The sequence below is a fragment of the Eubalaena glacialis genome, chromosome 12 (genome assembly GCF_028564815.1).
Source record: "Eubalaena glacialis isolate mEubGla1 chromosome 12, mEubGla1.1.hap2.+ XY, whole genome shotgun sequence".
Taxonomy (NCBI): domain Eukaryota; kingdom Metazoa; phylum Chordata; class Mammalia; order Artiodactyla; family Balaenidae; genus Eubalaena; species Eubalaena glacialis.
In genome coordinates, this window is record NC_083727.1 from 14,073,801 (window position 1) to 14,092,677 (window position 18,877).

The window sequence follows — 18,877 nt, forward strand, 5'->3', positions numbered from 1 at the left end:
GGAGAATGTTCTATGCACAATTGAGAGGAAAGTGTAATCTGCTGTTTTTGGATGGAATGTCCCATGAATATCAATTAAATCTATCTGATCTATTGTGTCATTTAAAGCTTGTGTTTCCTTATTAATTTTCTGTTTGGATGATCTGTCCATTGGTGTAAGTGAGGTGTTAAAGTCCCCCACTATTACTGTGTTACTGTCGATTTCCTCTTTTATAGCTGTTAGCAGTTGCCTTATGTATTGATGTGCTCCTATGTTGGGTGCATATATATTTATAAATGTTATATCTTCTTGGATTGATCCCTTGATCATTATGTAGTGTCCTTCCTTGTCTCTTGTAACATTCTTTATTTTAATGTCTATTTTATGTGACATGAGTATCACTACTCCAGCTTTCTTTTGATTTCCATTTGCATGGAGTATCTTTTTCCAACCCCTCACTTTCAGACTGTATGTGTCCCTAGGTCTGAAGTGGGCCTCTTGTAGACAGCATATATATGGGTCCTGTTTTTGTATCCATTTAGCAAGCCTGTGTCTTTTGGTTGGAACATTTAATCCATTCAAATTTAAGGTAATTATCGATATGTACGTTCCTATGACCATTTTGTTAATTGTTTTTGGTTTGGTTTTGTAGGTCCTTTACTTCTCTTGTGTTTCCCACTTAGAGAAGTTCCTTTAGCATTTGTTGTAGAGCTGGTTTGGTGGTGCTGAATTCTCTTAGCTTTTGCTTGTCTGTAAAGCTTTTGATTTCTCCATCGAATCTGAATGAGATCCTTGCTCGGTAGAGTAATCTTGTTTGTAGGTTCTTCCCTTTCATCACTTTAAGTATATCATGCCACTCCCTTCTGGCTTGTAGAGTTTCTGCTGAGAAATCAGCTGTTAAACCTTATGGGAGTTCCCTTGTATGTTATTTGTTGTTTTTCCCTTGCTGCTTTCAATAATTTTTCTTTGTCTTTAATTTTTGCCAATTTGATTACTATGTGTCTCAGTGTGTTTCTCCTTGTGTTTATCCTTTATGAGGCTCTCTGCGCTTCCTGGAGTTGGGTGGCTATTTCCTTTCTCATGTTAGGGAAGTTTTCAACTCTAATCTCTTCAGATGTTTTCTCTGGTCCTTTCTCTCTGCCTTCTCCTTCTGGGACCCCTATAGTGCGAATATTGGTGCGTTTAATGTTGTCCCAGAGGTCTCTTAGGCTGTCTTCATTTCTTTTCATTCTTTTTTCTTTATTCTGTTCTGCAGCAGTGAATTCCACCATTCTGTCTTCCAGGTCACTTCCAGGTCTGCCCTGTGGTGGATGAGGGTATCTAAGAGGCTTGTGCAAGTTTCCTGATGGGAGGGACTGGTGGTGGGTAGAGCTGGCTATTGCTCTGGTGGGCAGAGCTCAGTAAAACTTTAATCTGCTTGTCTGATGATGGGTGGGGCTGAGTTCTCTCCCTGTTGGTTGTTTGGCCTGAGGCGACCCAACACTGGAGTCTCTCTGGGCTCTTTGGTGGGGCTAATGGTGGACTGTGGGAAGGCTCACGCCAAGGAGTCCTTCCCAGATTTTCTGCTGCCAGTGTCCGTGTCCTCACGGTGAGACAGAGCCACCCCCCGCCTCTGCAGGAGACCCTTCAACACTAGCAGGTAGGTCTGGTTCAGTCTCCTGTGGGGTCACTGCTCCTTCACCCGGGGTCCTGATATGCACACTGCTTTGTGTGTGCCCTCCAAGAGTGGAGTCTCTGTTTCCTGTAGTCTTGTAGAAATCCTGCAGTGAAATCCCACTAGCCTTCAAAGTCTGATTCTCTAGGAATTCCTCCTCCCATTGCTGGACCCCCAGGTTGGGATGTGTGACGTGGGGCTCAGAACCTTCACTCCAGTGGTGGAGTTCTGTGGTATAATTGTTCTCCGGTTTGTTAGTCACCCACCCAGCAGTTATGGGATTTGATTTTACTGTGATTGTGCCCCTCCTACCATCTCATTGTGGCTTCTCCTTTGTCTTTGGATGTGGGGTGTCTTTTTTGGTGAGTTCCGGTGTCTTCCTGCCGATGAGTGTTCAGCAGTTAGTTGTGATTCTGGTGTTCTCGCAAGAGGGAATGAGAGCACGTCCTTGTACTCCGCCATCTTGAACCAATCTCCCACCCACCTTAATTTGTTAAAAAATAATTTGATATATATACACTAATATTATAAAATAGATAACTAATAAGAACCTACTGTATAAAAAAATAAATAAAATAAAATTCAAAAAAAAATTTTTTTTAAATGTAAAAAAAATTAAAAAAATAATTTGAGGTGGCATGAAGTGACTGTGAATACAAAAACATTTTAAAATGGGGAACTGTGGGCAAAGGGAAAATATAGGAGGAAAAGTAAGATGAAGCCAGAGGCGAATGTACAAATGAATAGATAAGAAGAACATACTGCTTAACCTGGGTGGATATTTGCCAGTGTGTCAGGCATTGGCTGAAAAAATTATATCTGTACCACCAGAGACAGAAACTCTAAAAGAACTAAGAGATGTTCCTGCAGTCTTACAAAATTGTTTTTAAAATATTTATTTATGAAGCCAGTGATTAGGTCCAAGGATGTTATTTTTAGCACAATATATTTTATGCAAACTGAGAGTACATTGGTAAAACATGATTTAAAGTGAACCTTAAAGTTAGCAGAAATAAAATGTAAGGGCATTTACCAACTTTTTATATTAATCACGGTATCAGTAAGATATATTGTCTCTTACAGTTTGTGGAAATTTTGAGAATATAGTAGAAAAAAAGAATTGAGTGATATTATTTCTGCTTTATTTAGAAACAACTGTAATGAGACTAATTTTCTAAAAAGAAACTACCAGAATATTTATCTACTGAATGTTACCTAATTTATTGATCACCTTTAAAGGCTCTAGACTTAATCAAAAAATGTTGTTCAAAGACATCTTTGCAACTCTTTTTGAAACTGTCTTTATGGTTGATAAGTTACATGTAGAAAAAAATTATTCATTGTGAGCTTGCCTCGCTTATGTTTTCAACACCAAAATATTGCTACCAACTTGAATCGCTTCTTAGTGATCATATCTGGCTTTGAAGTAAATCCACGAAACAGCAAAGATTTGCCACCAGCACATTGCCCTCAAGGCAATTCTAAAAAAAAGAGTTTAAAAAACAAGTTGCTCAAACAGTTTGATGGTAGGGTAAATTAATCTTGTCTGTACTTAGGTGGAGTATAGGTTTTTTTGTGACTAATTTAGAGACATGATCACAACCATTTGCATTTTATTCATTCTACAGCATTTGATGTAATTCAGCCACATTATATTTGTCTATTATCATCTGTGCATGTATAACACAGGCTGCTTGTCATTATCATTAGAAATGTGTTAGAGACTTCTTCAAAAAAATACACAGTGGTGAATTATTAACAGTTTTGGTGTTTTTAAAATGTTCCCTTTTTTTATTTTGCCAGGTGTTTTTTCTGTCTATTGGTTTCCTTTAAAAATGTGCTTTCAATTGAGTCTTTCAATGACTGAAAACTCTAATATAGAAAACTCTTTAAGTACGGAACCAGAATTTCTACACCTTATCTTGTTACCCGTTAAAAATTTTGCTGTGCTTATTTTTTCTCAAAACCAGTGTACCGGTATAGCTAACTGCACATCATCCATTGCCGAGGAGGATTGGATTGAGTCTTTGAGGAAGTGTGCATTACCTGTTTAGAAAGTGACATTATCATTATTTTTTTTAAAGGCAGAGTGGAATAGAAGTAAAAGACTTCGGGCGGAGTTGGAGAAGTGGAGTGGCCTTTCATTCAGTCATCCATGCTATTCAACCGGAACTAGTGGACTTGGAGAAGGTGAAAGGAAGATCTAACCGGGAAAACCTGGAGGAGGCTTTCACTATTGCTGAAACGGAGCTGGGAATCCCGAGACTCCTAGATCCCGAAGGCACGTTGAGCGACTGCTGGCTCTTGTATCCCTCAACTCAGTAGGGTTATATGTCTTAAACCCAGATATTATAGATGCCTTCCGAGAGGTCAGAAAACTTTGAAAAGTGGGAAGGAATAGTATCTTCCTGCATCAGTTTTCTTTTGGAAAAATATTTGCCACTATACACGGGAGCAAAATATAGCTGGTTGCTCCTAACAGCCCTCTGACATGGGTGGTACCAGCCAGGGGAACTGTACTTATCAATGTACTTAAGGATGGAATGAAAGTTTTATAAGTGAGTGTACTGCGGGGAGGAGGAGTGCCACAGAATCCGGAAGAATAAAAAATTGTTAGTAATCTCAGAGCGTATCTTTAAGATGTCAGTCATTAGAAACTTAGAAGTGTTGATAACTATCCAGTATTTAGGTGTCAGTCAGGCAAACTACCCAAGTGATTGACCTAATATCTTTCACTAGAATTTCTTGGCAACTTTTTGGTAAGGCTGTGAATTTTAAGACTTTCTGGAAATGGAGTTAACTCTGTCAAGCCTTCAAAAGGCAATTTTGATGCCTTTAATAAACTTCTAGTTGTTTGTTAAATTGAAATAAAAGGGTCAAAGTGAATTTTCCAAAAGTCCCAGATAATTTATTTGGCTTGGTAATTATGGAAATTTCCATTAATGAATGCAAAAATGTAAATACAGTGAAAGCAAGTTATTTTTTTAATATTTAATTAATTAATTAATTAATTTTTTTGGCTGCGTCGGGTCTTCGTTTTGGCACCTGGGCTTCTCTCTAGTTGTGGCGCGAGGGCTACAGAGTGTGCGAGCTCAGTAGTTGCGGCGCAGGCTTAGTTGCCCTGCGGCATGTGGGATCTTAGTTCCCCAACCAGGGATCAAACCTGCGTCCCCTGCATTGGAAGGTGGATTCTTTACCACTGGGCCACCAGGGAAGTCCCGCAAGTTATTTTTAAAGATGAGATTTCAGAATGAACGTTTCTAGCTCTAAAACAGTGTCTACCTGCTTGGCTTCCTCTGAGATGATGGCAGCATGGAGATCCCTTGCCATTTTAGGGAACTGTGGTGCCCGCCCCCCCTCCAGTCTCACTAAGGGAGCCAAGGACGTTCCACCTTGTGTCTTCACACACACACACAAAAAGCCAATAGTATCCAGGACACTACTCAGCTCAAGGGGAAAGACGCACAAATATCACAGCCCTCAACTTCAGAGAATGCATCAGAGCTGAAATTTTTTCCTAGAGTAGGATAGGAGGAGGATATGAATGGTTCTTTCATATCCACCAGACCAGAGGATCTTAATATTTTCTTTGATCATCAGAAATTGAGTTTGCCCAAATGCAAGGCTATCCCACATATAAAGTGACTATTTTCCTAATGAGAACTTCCCCTTCAAGAAAGTTTTTAGCCAATTTGAACATACAAACTCTTAGGAATACAGATTAAATAGACCAATATCTATTATAACAATTGTTTTATGATTTAGTCCCGTGTGTATTTAAAAACATATACTATATTAAGTCATGTATTAAATGTTGTTTTTCTTTCCACTTTCACTCTTCATGAAAGTTTTACTCTTCACATGCATTCTCCACATCAGTGATCTTATCATTTCTAAAATCACCTCTGAGTCATCTCGTGAATTCCAGAATACATTATCTTTAAGTCTTTTAAGAGTTGTACCACTTCTTAAATCCTACATTGATGGTCGCTAGAAATTATATTTCAAATCACAAGAAACAATACAAAATATTAGGGCAGTTTTATATTTTGATTTTCATGGTTTTTGTTCTGTTTTTTTTTTTCTCTATTGGTGCAGATATTGTATTTCTAATCTCCAAATGTAACCCCTTATTCCATTGCCTTTAAAAGGGATATTTAAGACTTGTTGAAAACATTCAGCACTTTTTATGTATCCAGTCTTACCCTGATTCTATAATTACTAAATTCATATAAATATCTTTCCTTGATTTTTACTGATTTAATTAGGTAAACATCTATATACTTTAAAATGACAGTGATTGAGATCTTTTCAGGCTCTGTTTCACTCAAAGAGTACTTGATTGTTCAAAGTACAGTGACTTAGACGGAAGGCTCCACAATGGAGAAGCTGCGTAAGGACTTGGACATAAGGCATCTCTCTCTTTTCTAAAATAAATTGATATTTGGCCATATGTAGTATACAGACTATGTAGTCACTTGTCACTCAGTGCCACATCTGTTAGCATGTTTTACTACTCATCTACCCCAATTCTGAAATGTACATATTATTTGTATTTTAGTAACTAGACAGAATGTAGGAATAACTATATATATCTCACATTTCTGATGAGTGTAGAGATTATTTAAATGAAACACGTACTACTTTCCTAAAAGCTCTTGGTTAAAATATGTCATCTTTCTGAGTCGTAAAATTTCCCCCATGGATTATCCAGACTAAACTGGTTTTTCCTCTCCCCATCTCTAAATAGTATTCTATTTTTCTTTTGCGTTTAGGACAGTGTCTTTTGGTATATTCTCTAGATTTCAAAGTTTGTATTATTAAAATCTTTTTAATGCTAATTAATTTATTCACATTTGGGTTTGGTTTTTCCAGATGTTGATGTGGATAAACCAGATGAGAAGTCTATTATGACCTACGTAGCCCAGTTTCTGAAACATTATCCCGATGTTCACAGTACAGGCACTGATGGGCAAGAGAATGATGTAAGTGTTTGTTTTTCTTTGAGTGCTGATAATACACTCAATGGTAGTGACTTGGATTTTTAATATGCTGTTTTCAAAAAATTAAACTGGAATGCATTTTAATATGAGAGCAACTCAGTAAAGACTGATATCACCAACTGGGGAGGAGATTAGAGGGAAAGATTTCTCTGATTTGTATGTTGGATATAGCAGAGAAAGCATTATTAATAATAAATACTGAACATATGATAGTGAGGGATTAAAATCTAGGAAAGATAGGGAATTCCCTGGTGGTGCAGTGGTTAGGACTCCACACTTTCATTGCCGAGGGCACAGGTTCAATCTCTGGTCGGGGAACCAAGATCCCCCAAACAGCATGGCATGGCAAATAAAATGAAATGAAATGAAATAAAATAGTAGAGTAGAATAAAGTAAAGATAGCAGTGTCGGGAAACTTTATTGTAGCAATTTGACGATTGAATTAATTTTATATCCATCATATTATTTATGCATTTAGATCCTGAGTTCCCTTCTTCTGTTCAGTCTGATAAAATCTAATTTTGACTTTTAGATTTATAAGTTGCTACTCATTGCAAACATATGTAATTAAGGCAAACTTATGAAAGTTCTAATTATTCACTGTGTTTAGATTTTCAGCCTCTCAATAGTTTAAATAACATTTACATTTTTCATACTGCTCAAATGATATATGTTTGTTGTCATAAATAAACAAAAACAAAAGTTGGGAGAAAAAGAAAAAGAAAATTACCTGTACTTGACCTTCTGCAGAGAATCTATTCTAAAAAAATTAATACTTTGGTGTGAGTTCCATGTGTGTACACATAAAATATTTTAACAAAAATATTGATAGAATTGTAGTATATATACAATTTTATAATTTTCTGTTTTCTGTTAACATCATACAAAACCCTTCTCATGCCATTCTTTCTAGAACATCATATAGATGTACAGTAATTTATTTACCCAATATTAATTGTTGAAAATTTCTGATTTTTTGCTGTTATAAAAGAATACTTCTATGAACAATTTTGTAATAAGCATTGTTTTACAGTTCTTTCTTAGAAGAGAAATTCCTAGACTAAAGGGTATATGGATTTTTAATGCTTTTGAAATGATTTTTTCAAATCCTCCTGTAGAAAGATCTCCCATTTTACAGTCCAGCCAGCACACCAGAATGCCTACATTCTGTCTTGAACAACAATGGATATTATTCTCCTGTTTTTTAAAAGTACTGTAGTATTGTTTAGTTTTGATTTTGTTTTGCTGTTGTTGTTTTGGTTTTGGGTTTTTTTGGGGGGTTTGTTTTTTTTTTTTTTTTTTTAGAGGGACGTGGATTTACTACTGAATTTAAAATTAATTATTAGGCAAAATGACATCAGGGAAGAATTATAAATGGAATTTTCAAGACATGTTAAAAACAATCTCTCTGTCTTTACTGTTGAGGTCTCAACTAGAGTTTTCAGAGAGGTTTGAGATTATAATGAAGAGAAACAAGAAAAACAAAAAACAAAGTGTACTGTGTGTCTTAGAAACGGATCTAAGGAAGGAAAAGGTCAGGGGAACATAAACCAAAGTTTTCAAGTAGGAAAAGGTTTTGCGCTAATAGAAATCTTTGTAAAAGAATTAAGCAAAACAGCAGTAACTGGTGTTTCCTAGGTCACTTGGATGAAGTTAAGGTGGCATTTGATAGAACTATGTTAGTTATTTAAAAAACTATGGTTTCAAGAAACCTTTTTTTTTGTTGTTGTTCCTTGCCAGGCTTCAGGCACAAATGTTGATCACCAGAGTGACTTATTCTATAGTTAGAAAAATAATGTTCCTAAGGAGCACCACTGAAAGCGAAAGACTCTCTGTGCAAATTCCAGTGTGGACTGAGTCGTGTGCTTGGGATTCATTTGGGGTTTTCTGGGTTTTGAGAATATAATTGGGCATGGGCAGTGCTCTGTGAATAAGAAACTCTGTAAGGAGGTGTATTAGACTTACCTCATACGGCATAGAGAATATCAGCTTTCCACCTGATTGTCATATCTCAAGTTCTTATGTTACCCAATTGGATTTACTTCTGAGCTGATTTCTAAGCTTGTACTCTTAATTTCTCTGACATTAATCATCTCTCCAGATGAGTAAACACGGTGGCTGGTAATGTCTGAGAAATAAAAGGAGATACTTCCGTTAATGCTCATGAGCAAGGATTTAATGCAAAAATCCTCAGAGATTTGAAGCACACTCCTGCTTTAAACTTGTTAATATACTGTACTAAAGAACTTTATTATTAAGAAACTAATCTCGTTTTCTAGAAGATAAATTCTGATTTTTCTTTTAAAAAATAAGCTTTACCCTTTTTTTAATGAGGCATTTGTAATGTAGGGTATGAGCATCTAAAAATGAATATTTTGAGTAGAATAAAGAGAATTTTTTTTATTTTTTATGTGATGTAGGGCTTATGTTTGTTTAATGCAGCTAAATGGCCATCTAATTCTGTCTAATGAACCTTTAAGATTTTATACACTATACATATTAGGGTTGGTGTCATCACCTAGAAATCCTCATTATTTGTCTACTCAGGTTTTATTAAATGGTTCTTTTAATTCATTTTTTAAAAATATTGGCATCAACATGTCTACCAGGCTTTCATTTTTTGGTGTATTTGATTTTCATATCCCTTTTATGAATTTACTTAAATTAGATATTACGTAGATACTATTTTAAATCGAATTTTCTTATTGGAAATAGACATTGCTATGCCTTTCTTACTTCATCCATTAAAACTGATAAAGGAACTTTTTCCCTAAAGGTAGTCCTTGGATAATTAGCACACAATTGTAAATAAATAAAATAGGCATGTTGGCTTATCTCTCTCATCTATTAAACTTTCAGTTATTTATTCACTCATTACTTCCCCCATTGCAACAAATTTTACTGACTGCTTTCAGAAGCACAGCACAGTCTTAATTGTATAGGAATACAGAGATGCATATTATGACAGTATTTATAGAGAAAAATATAAATCCATATACCTTTTCTTTACATTGTTCTCCTCTCAAAATGTTTACTACTTCAAGACATATGTATAATATATATATATAGCCACATATGACTATTACAAATTAAAACAAAAACATCAAATGCTACAATACTACACTGCCTTATTTGATTCAAACATTTTGATACTTTCAAAAGTTGTGAAAACATCTTAAAATAATTATACCCTTAAAATTATTGTCTTTATTTATAGACAGATGCCTCGCCATTTTTCTTGTTTCCTATATAATTTTTTCCATGATTTATATTATTTTTCTATATATTATCTTTTCATATTGTTAGGAAATACTTCCAGGTTTCCCATCTTTTGCAAATTCTATCCAAATTCTTAAGGTAAGATTTAAGTAATCTTGAATTAGTGACCTCTTTCAAACATTCTGCATTCTGTAGCTTGTTAGCCATTCTTTTGCATCTATTTGTCTTTATATACACATTTATTTTAACACCTTAATTCTGTTATTTCCTTTTCCTTTCTAGTAGAACAAATGACATATGTGTTATTAAATGTTAGTTGCAGTCTAAGCCACTCTCATGGACTTCCTCACTAATCTTTAATTATAAGATGACATTAATTTCTTTTTAACAATACTTAATAGCACTAATAAAAGGAAAAATTAAAATAACTACAATTTCTTTATATGTGACGTGGAAAATTAAAATAAAGTTAAAGATTTATTTTTGTACTTTAAAATATTAAGCAGGAAATAATTGAAAAAGGTAAGTGTTCAATTAGTTTGTAATCCTGAGTTTCATCACATCTCTTCTGCGCAATGTTGAGTTGTATGGTTTAGTAAAGTTCATGGCACATGTTGAGTGCTCAAAAAAATATTTGTGGAATTAATGATTAAGAATTTTTTCCCATATCCAAGTTATCCTCTACTTCAGTTGTTTCATCTTTCTTTATATTCCATCTAGGCCTGAGGTTAAGACTCTATCAACACAATAGACTTTATGCCAACATGGGAATAAAAAGTTAGAAGTAATTAATTTCATATCAAATGTTGAGTTAATTTTTATCTCATGTTTCATGAAGCATGAGTTTATGTATATATAAATATGCTGTAAACATATAATGTGTATGTTTGAGTGAGCGAGAGAGAGAGAGAGAAAGAAAGAAAGAAAAGTAGTGAGAATGCTGTCTGACACTTTAGCTGCTTGGCATTCAGATAGTCTCTGTAGGCAAATAGTCGCCTATGTCTTTCAGTACATGTGAAACTTACCATTTGAAGAAAAGCCACTTTGGACTTTCCTGGTGGCACAGTGCTTAAGAATCCGCCTGCCAATGCAGGGGACATGGGTTCGAGTCCTGGTCCGGGAAGATCCCACATGCCGCGGAGCAACTAAGCCCGTGCGCCACAACTACTGAGCCTGCGCTCTAGAGCCCATGAGCCACAACTACTGAGCCCACGTGCCACAACTACTGAGCCCACGTGCCACAACTACTGAAGCCTGCGCGCCTAGAGCCCGTGCTCCACAAGAGAAGCCACTGCAATGAGAGGCCCGCGCACCACAATGAAGAGCAGCCCCCACTCACTGCAACTGGAGAAAGCCTTTGCGCAGCAACGAAGACCCAGCACAGCCAAAAATAAATAAATAAAATTAAAAAAAAAAAAAAAAAAGAAAAGCCACTACACTAAACGGGTTTTGGGAACTTAAATATTATTTTGTACTTCATTTTCCTCTTAAAAAGGAGAATGTTGAGTGTGTAAATAGCTACATCCTTTTTAATCTTATTGCACTTCCCCACCACTAGAAAAAGTTATTTACTGAATGTACTCTAATGAAGCTATTTTTAAGAACATAATCCTTTTCTCTCCGATGACTCTGTGAAATAATTTCAATCGGTGAAGAAAAGGTGATGATAGCCTGTCTTTGGAGGCTCACAGTGAAGTCCCATACTCACTTCGGTGGGCCTCACTTAGTGGTCACGTTGACCTCAGGTCCCTTGGAGGTGGACCAAGAACATTGAGTTCCTCTGAGCTCATATGTCATTAGTGCTTCAACCGATAATAAAACATGTGCCGTGACCCTGTTCACCTCTTCATTCAAAAGAGACAGCATGGGAAGGGCTGAGGCTTTGGAGTCTTGGGCTCCTGTTCCATATCTTTCTCTAATTAACTATGTTACCAATCAATCATATAATCACAATTATTTGTTGATACCAGGTGCCAGACACTGTGTTAGGCTGGAGAAGGAAAAATACATAAGGGGTTTGGAATGCAGGGGGGAAAAAGAGACAAAGAGTGGACAATAAAATACAGCGCGGGGGCGGGCTCGTGCGCGGGAGTCCATGTGGACGCCGGTGCGGGACAGAGCAGCGCGGGGCCGCCCTGGTGGAGCTGCAGTAGCTCCGGGTACAGGAGGCGGTGGACTAAATGGTGAAGAGTCTGGAGAGAGACAACATCTGGAAGATGCAGGGCCTCACGTTCCGGTGCAGCGCCGGCCGTTGTGAGGACAGCCAGGCGTCCATGCAGCAAGTACACCAGTGCATCGAGCACTGCCTTGCGCCTCTGGCTCACCACTTGTGGTCGCACCACTTTTGCGACATGCATTGTTCTTGCCCTAGTTCTGGCACCTTATCGTTTTATTAAGGACCTTGTTGTGTTTTTACCAACTTATTACTTGAAATGATAATACAGCCTGTTTGTTGTTTCAAGACTGTGATATATTTTCCTGGTGGTTTGGTTTTAAAAATAAATAAGACTTAATTTTCTTCCAAAAAAAAATACAGTGCATTTTGGGGGAATATTTGAATATTTGAATATTACTGGGGGAATATCAGGTTGTTACAAGATTATAGAAAAATGTTCTCAAAATGTGGTCCCTAGACCAGCAGGCAGCATCAGATTCACCTGGAAACTTGTTAGAAATACACATTCTCAGCCTCCACCCTAGATAGACTGAGCCAGAAAGCCTGAGGGTGGTGCCCAGTAATCTTTTTCACAAGCCCTCCAGGTGATTCTAGTGTCCACTAAAGTTTGAGGACCACTGGTGGAAGAGAAACTCACAACTGAGACTTGTGGGTCAGAAAAAGCTTTCCGGAGAAGGGTGTGCCTGAGCTGAGATCTGAGCAAGGCATTATTGAGGGGAAATTGTTCCAGGCAGAAGAGGGTTGTCTTTGTAACACCAGCAAGTGAGAGAGGACACAGATCATGATAGCACGTGTGCCAACCTCTGCCCTGGGCTTTTCTTCGATCGGTGATGTTCATATGCATTCAAAGACACAGGCGACTCTTTGCCTATAGAGACCATCTAAATGTCAAGCAGCTGAACTGTCAGCCTTCTCACTACTTTTCTTTCTTTCTTTCTCTCTCTCACGCTTACTCAAACATACACATTATATGTTTTATAGCATATTTATATATACATAAACTCATGCTTCATGAAGCATGAGATAAAAATTAACTCAACATTTGATATGAAATTAGTTACTTCTAATTTTTTATTCCAGTATCGGCATAAAGTCTATTGTGTTGATAGAGTCTTAACTTCAGGCCTAGATGGACTATAAAGAAAGATGAAAAAACTGAAGTACAGGATTCAAAAAAGAAAAAAATAAATATTGTGTCCAAACTCACAGAGCTAACACATGTCAGAACAAGAATTTGAAACCAGCTTTACCTGCCTCCATAGCCAGAATTCTTTCTTCTGTGCCACTTCACCTGTCAGCAGACAGTCATTTCATCTGGGCCACAGGGCTGTGATCATCAGATGAGATGCTGTAGTCGAAAGCTATTTGTAAGTGCCAAAAAATCATGTTAAATATGTTTGTGATTACTTTGGCCTTCTTACCAGATAAGAAGTCTCAATGAAAATTTAGGATATTTTCACTAAATCAATGCTAGAAAGACTCCTGTTATTTGTGGAAGCAAGTATGTAACTGTCCAACTTTTTTTCATTTTTGAGATGTGAGTGGTAGCTTGTATGCATTCATTCAGCAGATAATTTGATAAATTATCTGATAGGTTCCATGTTGCTGGAGTCTGGGAATACCATATTGAACAAGATAAATGTGCTTTCTGTCCTCATGGAGCTTATGTTATACTAGTGGATAATGTTTTTAAAAATAATATACACTAGTAATCCAATATTACTGTGACTGTAGCTCCTCGAATTCAGTCAAAATTAATCTGATTCAGAACAGTCCTCTGTGTTACCAATGGCCTTGGGTTAAGAAGCAGCCACAGGCCTGTTTCTACTCCCATTCCAGCCATTGCTTTTTCTGAGTATTTTTGTACTTACATATTTCTTCTTGAGCACATTTTCTTAATTAAATAAATGTTTCTTGAGAAGAACAATGGAGGTAGGTAATTTCAGTATTCAGCACAATAATTAAGATTTTTTTTTAGAATTAATTTTTGTTTCTTATTCTCCAAAAGAGGTGAGGGCAGGGAGAAAGAAAAATTTTCAGAGACATTTGGAACTTATTAAATATTCAGTGTATTCTAGGATCAGTCAAGTATTAATCAGCAATTAAGTAAATGCACAGATACTAATACAATTGTAATGTCTGCTGGTTTCTAGAGAGAAGACAGGCTAATTTTGAAGGAAACGAAAGCTTGGATAGAACAATTTGAAAGAGATTTGACAAGGGCACAGATGACAGAATCAAATTTGCAGGATAAATATCAGGTAATGTATGGAAAACAGATTTCAATTTTTTTAAAAGCCTTTCATGAGTAGGATTCATATTTGTCATTTAATCTATGTTTAATCTTTCAAATGATATTAATGAGAAATGTCTTTAAAGAAATAATATACATTATCTTGTTTACATATAATTTAATAATTGTATTTCTATATAAATAGGTAGTTTCTAAAATTTAATACATTTATATATTGTGATGTGATTGCCATTGTAGCAATAATTAGCACCTCTATCATGTTACATAATTATCTTTTCTTTTTAGTGGTTGAGATGCTTAAGTTCTACTGTCTTAGCAAGTTTGATGATTATAATACAGTATTGTTGTCTATATTCACTGTACTGTGCATTTGATATCTAGGACCTATTTACTACTCGTTTGAAGTTTGTATACTTAAATATCCATCCTATTCCCCTCTACCCCCAGTCCCCTGATAACCACCATTTTGCTCTCTGTTTTTATGAGTTTGACTTTTTTAGATTCCATGTATAAGTGATATTATACAGTGTTTGTATTTCTCTGTCTGCCTTATCTCACTTAGTATAATGTCCTCAAGTTTCATCCACATTGTCACAAATGGCAGGAGGTCCTTCTTCCTCATGGCTGAATAACATTCCGTGTATATATACACCACATCATCTTTACCCGTTCATCCATTACTGGGCACTTAGGTTGTTTCCGTATCTTGGCTATTGTGATAATGCTGCAGTAAACGTGGAGTGCATATATCTCTTCGATATCCTGTTTTCATTTCCTTTGGGTATACACCCAGAGATGGAGTTGGTAGTTTTAAATTGTACGTATCCGCACTATATAGAGTTCTGAGGCTTCATGACTTTCCGAGAACTCAGAGTCTTGTAGATGACCCAAAACACACACATTTAATCGCTGTTTTTGTACAACTCGTGATCTTACAGATGTTACCTAACAAAAATTTCCACCAAAAAATGACTTCAGTGCCAAGTTGAAAATTACTATAGAATAAACTGAATCAAATAAAAAATTGCAACATGACTATTTGGAGTGGGCCCATTAATGAGATCAGTTTCTCCTGCCACCTGCCTCCTTCAACACTATTGCATTCACATTGCGGCCAGTGTTAGTATTGCTGCGGTGGTTCTTCTTTATCCCAGTCTCGTTACACTATCATTAATTGTATTTCAGCTTCCAATTTCCACTTCCAGAGTTTTTTCCATTAAGTTGTGACTTAACTCTGTGTAGCATTGACATTTTCTCCTACTTAAAATATCATTGCATTTTAGTAGCAAAACTGTAGTATATTCTAATCTACATTATGTTTCGATCATTTTTGCTACAAAAAAAGGTGTGTGTGATATAAGAGATGCGAAGTGGCAGATGATAAAAGATTTAGCTGTTAGAGTTAGTGTGTGATTTTATATAATCCTCTCTGTAAAGCGTGCCTGAATTCAGATTGATGATGCCATCAGTATTATATTTGATGGACTTGGCAATGCAATAAATTCCGTATGTGATTATATGTTTGTACTTTTTGCTGTGAAACATAATGTAATTTTTTCCCAAAAAAAGATAATTTTCTGGGATGAGCTCCATTAAAATGATTAAATCAGTAAATTGAGACTATAATGCAAGAACAGAGTGAATGTACTTATTTAGTCCATTAGCAAGTTTTAGTCTTAGCATAAATTATCAAAAAATAAATTCCAAGTTATAAAGTTACCAGTTATACAGATGTTAATTTATAAGATGAAAACTAAGGATTAGAAAAGTATAAATCAGAAACATTCCTTTCAGGCCAAAGATGATCACAAGTCTCTTAAAATAGGGTTAGACAGCAGAGGGAATGTTTTCTTTCATTTGTGTGTTTATTATGTAATCAAAATCTTCTGTTTCTACTTATCAATTAATAGTGTATTTTCCAGTTTTTCCATATATAGAATTCTGTAGAACAAAATTGAAGACTGATTTTATGTTTTGGTATTTTAAAATTACATTAAGTTAGAGGGAATGGAAGGTAAAATTTGTGGGAAAATATTTATTCACCATCTCCCCCAAGTGTTCGTTATGTGAATTTACATGTTTGTTTACTCAGTGACTTAAATTCTTTCAAATGTTATCTGTTAGATTCTGCAGGGCTATTCTCATGTTCTTTAATATAATTGCACATTGAGTGGCATTTTCAATTCATATTTGGACTTAGAGACATATTTTAGGATGTGTTAATTGAACATAAAATGTAGGACTTTCATTAAAATCACTACTTTCCGAGGTTAGTATTAGACTTACAGTTAAGTCTACATATTACAAATTTATGTTAACCATACTGTGACAAAAGAAAGATATAATACTTAATATTTTAACACCATAAAATTACAGCAGAGGATTATTACCTAAGTGATGTCCCCTAAAGTAAACCTCTTTATACAGACTTACTTAAACACAAATTAAGATATTGTTAATTCTGTACTATTTTGACATGTGCAATTTCTATTTGTAAATTGTTTGGTATTTTAAAGGAAAGCAACTATTTTGATTATTAATATAGATTTATACTCCTGTTAATTATTATTTCCTGATGAGCAGGGACTGGCTTGTAGGTTATTTAACTAGGAATGAGAAATCCTAGGCTTTAGTCCTAACTCTACTACTTGTCTTTGCCAGGTCACCTCTGGGCTTGGTAGTAATAACGGGGCTTGTCTAGGCTGTAGGGCGGTGGGGAGCCAGAGAAGATAATATGTACAAAGCACTTAGCATGGAGCCAGGCTCATCATCCGGGCTTGATGAATGCTAGCTGCTTTTAGCATCATGATTGTCATTATTATTATCAACAACATATATTGAACGTTATCCAAATATAAAGGATTGTTATTTAGGAAATGTGGTTTCCTTTGCTTTTGCCTTTTTTGGCTAACTGCCATGTTGTTGCTGTTTTTCCTCTTTTAGTCATTTAAGCACTTCAGAGTTCAATATGAAATGAAAAGGAAACAGATTGAACACTTGATACAACCATTACACAGAGACGGTAAATTGTCACTTGACCAAGCGTTAGTAAAACAGTCCTGGGATAGAGTGTCCTCTAGGGTAAGTTCTCCAACGATTCATTTCATTAGACTGATATAATTTAGTCAAAGATATTTTCTGTCATCTCTTTCTTCAAAATGATGTTACATCAGGTCCTCCTATCTCTGTCTGAGGTGGGAAGGTTTACCTGTGGGATAGACTTTGTCCACTTGTCAAGTTTTCCTTTCAGTTAGCGGAAGTGCTTGTTTAACAATTCTTTCCTGCTTTGCCTGCCCTAAGTGTGATATCACCATTGACCAGATGACACATTGAAATCCTGAAAGAACCACCTGGGTTACTTCTCACTTTGCACAGTTTAATCCTGCGTTGTTTAGAAGAGGTAACTCTCCAGGAATGGAGCCTCAACAGCTTCTCCAAATTCCATCATCAGATTTCATCAACAGTTAATCATCTTCCTATATTCACATTTATTTTTATATTCTTTAGTTTAAGCTTATCTTCTTATCTGGTCATGAACTTGAAGGAAAATTGCTCTGTAACTTTCATGTTAATATTTTGCAAACTTAAAGACCAAGATTTCAAAACCTCTGAAACTTCTGTCACTCATGGGAATATTTGCCTCGTACTCACCCTATTTTTTTTCATTTTCATAATCTAACTTTTCCTATTAAACTCTATCAAAGAATAGATTAGATCTCAGGCACCCCAACCCATCCCACCTCTCATTGCAATAAGCTAGGAAACAGTACTTGAGAATTGGATGAAGTGGAAGAAATGACAAGATGGTTAGAGAATTATATTATTATAGCAAGAATCCTGAATACTCATTTTCCTCCAGAGATGTCTAGACGACCCTGATTTTTCTGGACGTGTTTTCATCATAGGGAAGGTTTTAAAGGATACACATCAGCAGGTGTATAATTGCTGCATCTTTGAGCACGTCAGCAAAGCCAGTCCATTCCCTTTCAGCAAAAGCCAGTCTGAACATCAGTGTGCACTTTATGCTATTCCTTATAAGAAGAACATTGCCTAATCTCCCAATAATATCCTTCCATGTCTAAGATGTATTTTAAGTTTCCTCAAAACTTGCTTCTAAGTGTCATTTTCTCCCCATTTAAGTTAATAATTTTGGGTTAATGTAATAAATATCAAACAGGAAAATATCTGTGTTCTGAACTTCTCAAAGCATCAGATTCAGAACACGGATACTTTCTTACTTGATATTTATTAAATTAACCCAAAATTATTAACTTCAAGCATTTTGTAGGCTTTAAAATCATTTGGGGGAATTTTAGGAATTGACTTCTGTGTTAAGATACTGTCTTTCTACTTTTGTATTTCAGCTGTTTGATTGGCATATACAACTTGATAAGTCTCTTCCTGCACCTCTGGGCACCATAGGGGCCTGGTTATATAGAGCAGAGGTGGCCCTGAGAGAGGAAGTAACCATTCAGCAGGTTCATGAGGAAACGGCCAACACAATACAACGGAAACGTGAGCAACACAAGGTAAATATTCTGGCTGGAAAACCTTCCAGTGTAACAGTTCTAGTGTGTTACCAAATCAGGTTT

The 18,877-nt window shown here is 36.0% G+C and overlaps 1 protein-coding gene across 1 annotated transcript in view; it reads left to right on the forward strand.

The window, feature by feature from the left end:
- SYNE1 (spectrin repeat containing nuclear envelope protein 1) overlaps nt 1–18,877 on the forward strand; it is a 448,877-nt gene that overhangs the window by 109,578 nt on the left and 320,422 nt on the right. Inside the window, exons 7-12 of the mRNA XM_061207647.1 lie at nt 3,718–3,914; nt 6,509–6,618; nt 9,943–9,993; nt 14,185–14,292; nt 17,229–17,366; nt 18,650–18,814. Coding sequence (XP_061063630.1) covers nt 3,718–3,914; nt 6,509–6,618; nt 9,943–9,993; nt 14,185–14,292; nt 17,229–17,366; nt 18,650–18,814 — 769 coding nt within the window. The remainder of the gene's footprint in view (nt 1–3,717; nt 3,915–6,508; nt 6,619–9,942; nt 9,994–14,184; nt 14,293–17,228; nt 17,367–18,649; nt 18,815–18,877) is intronic.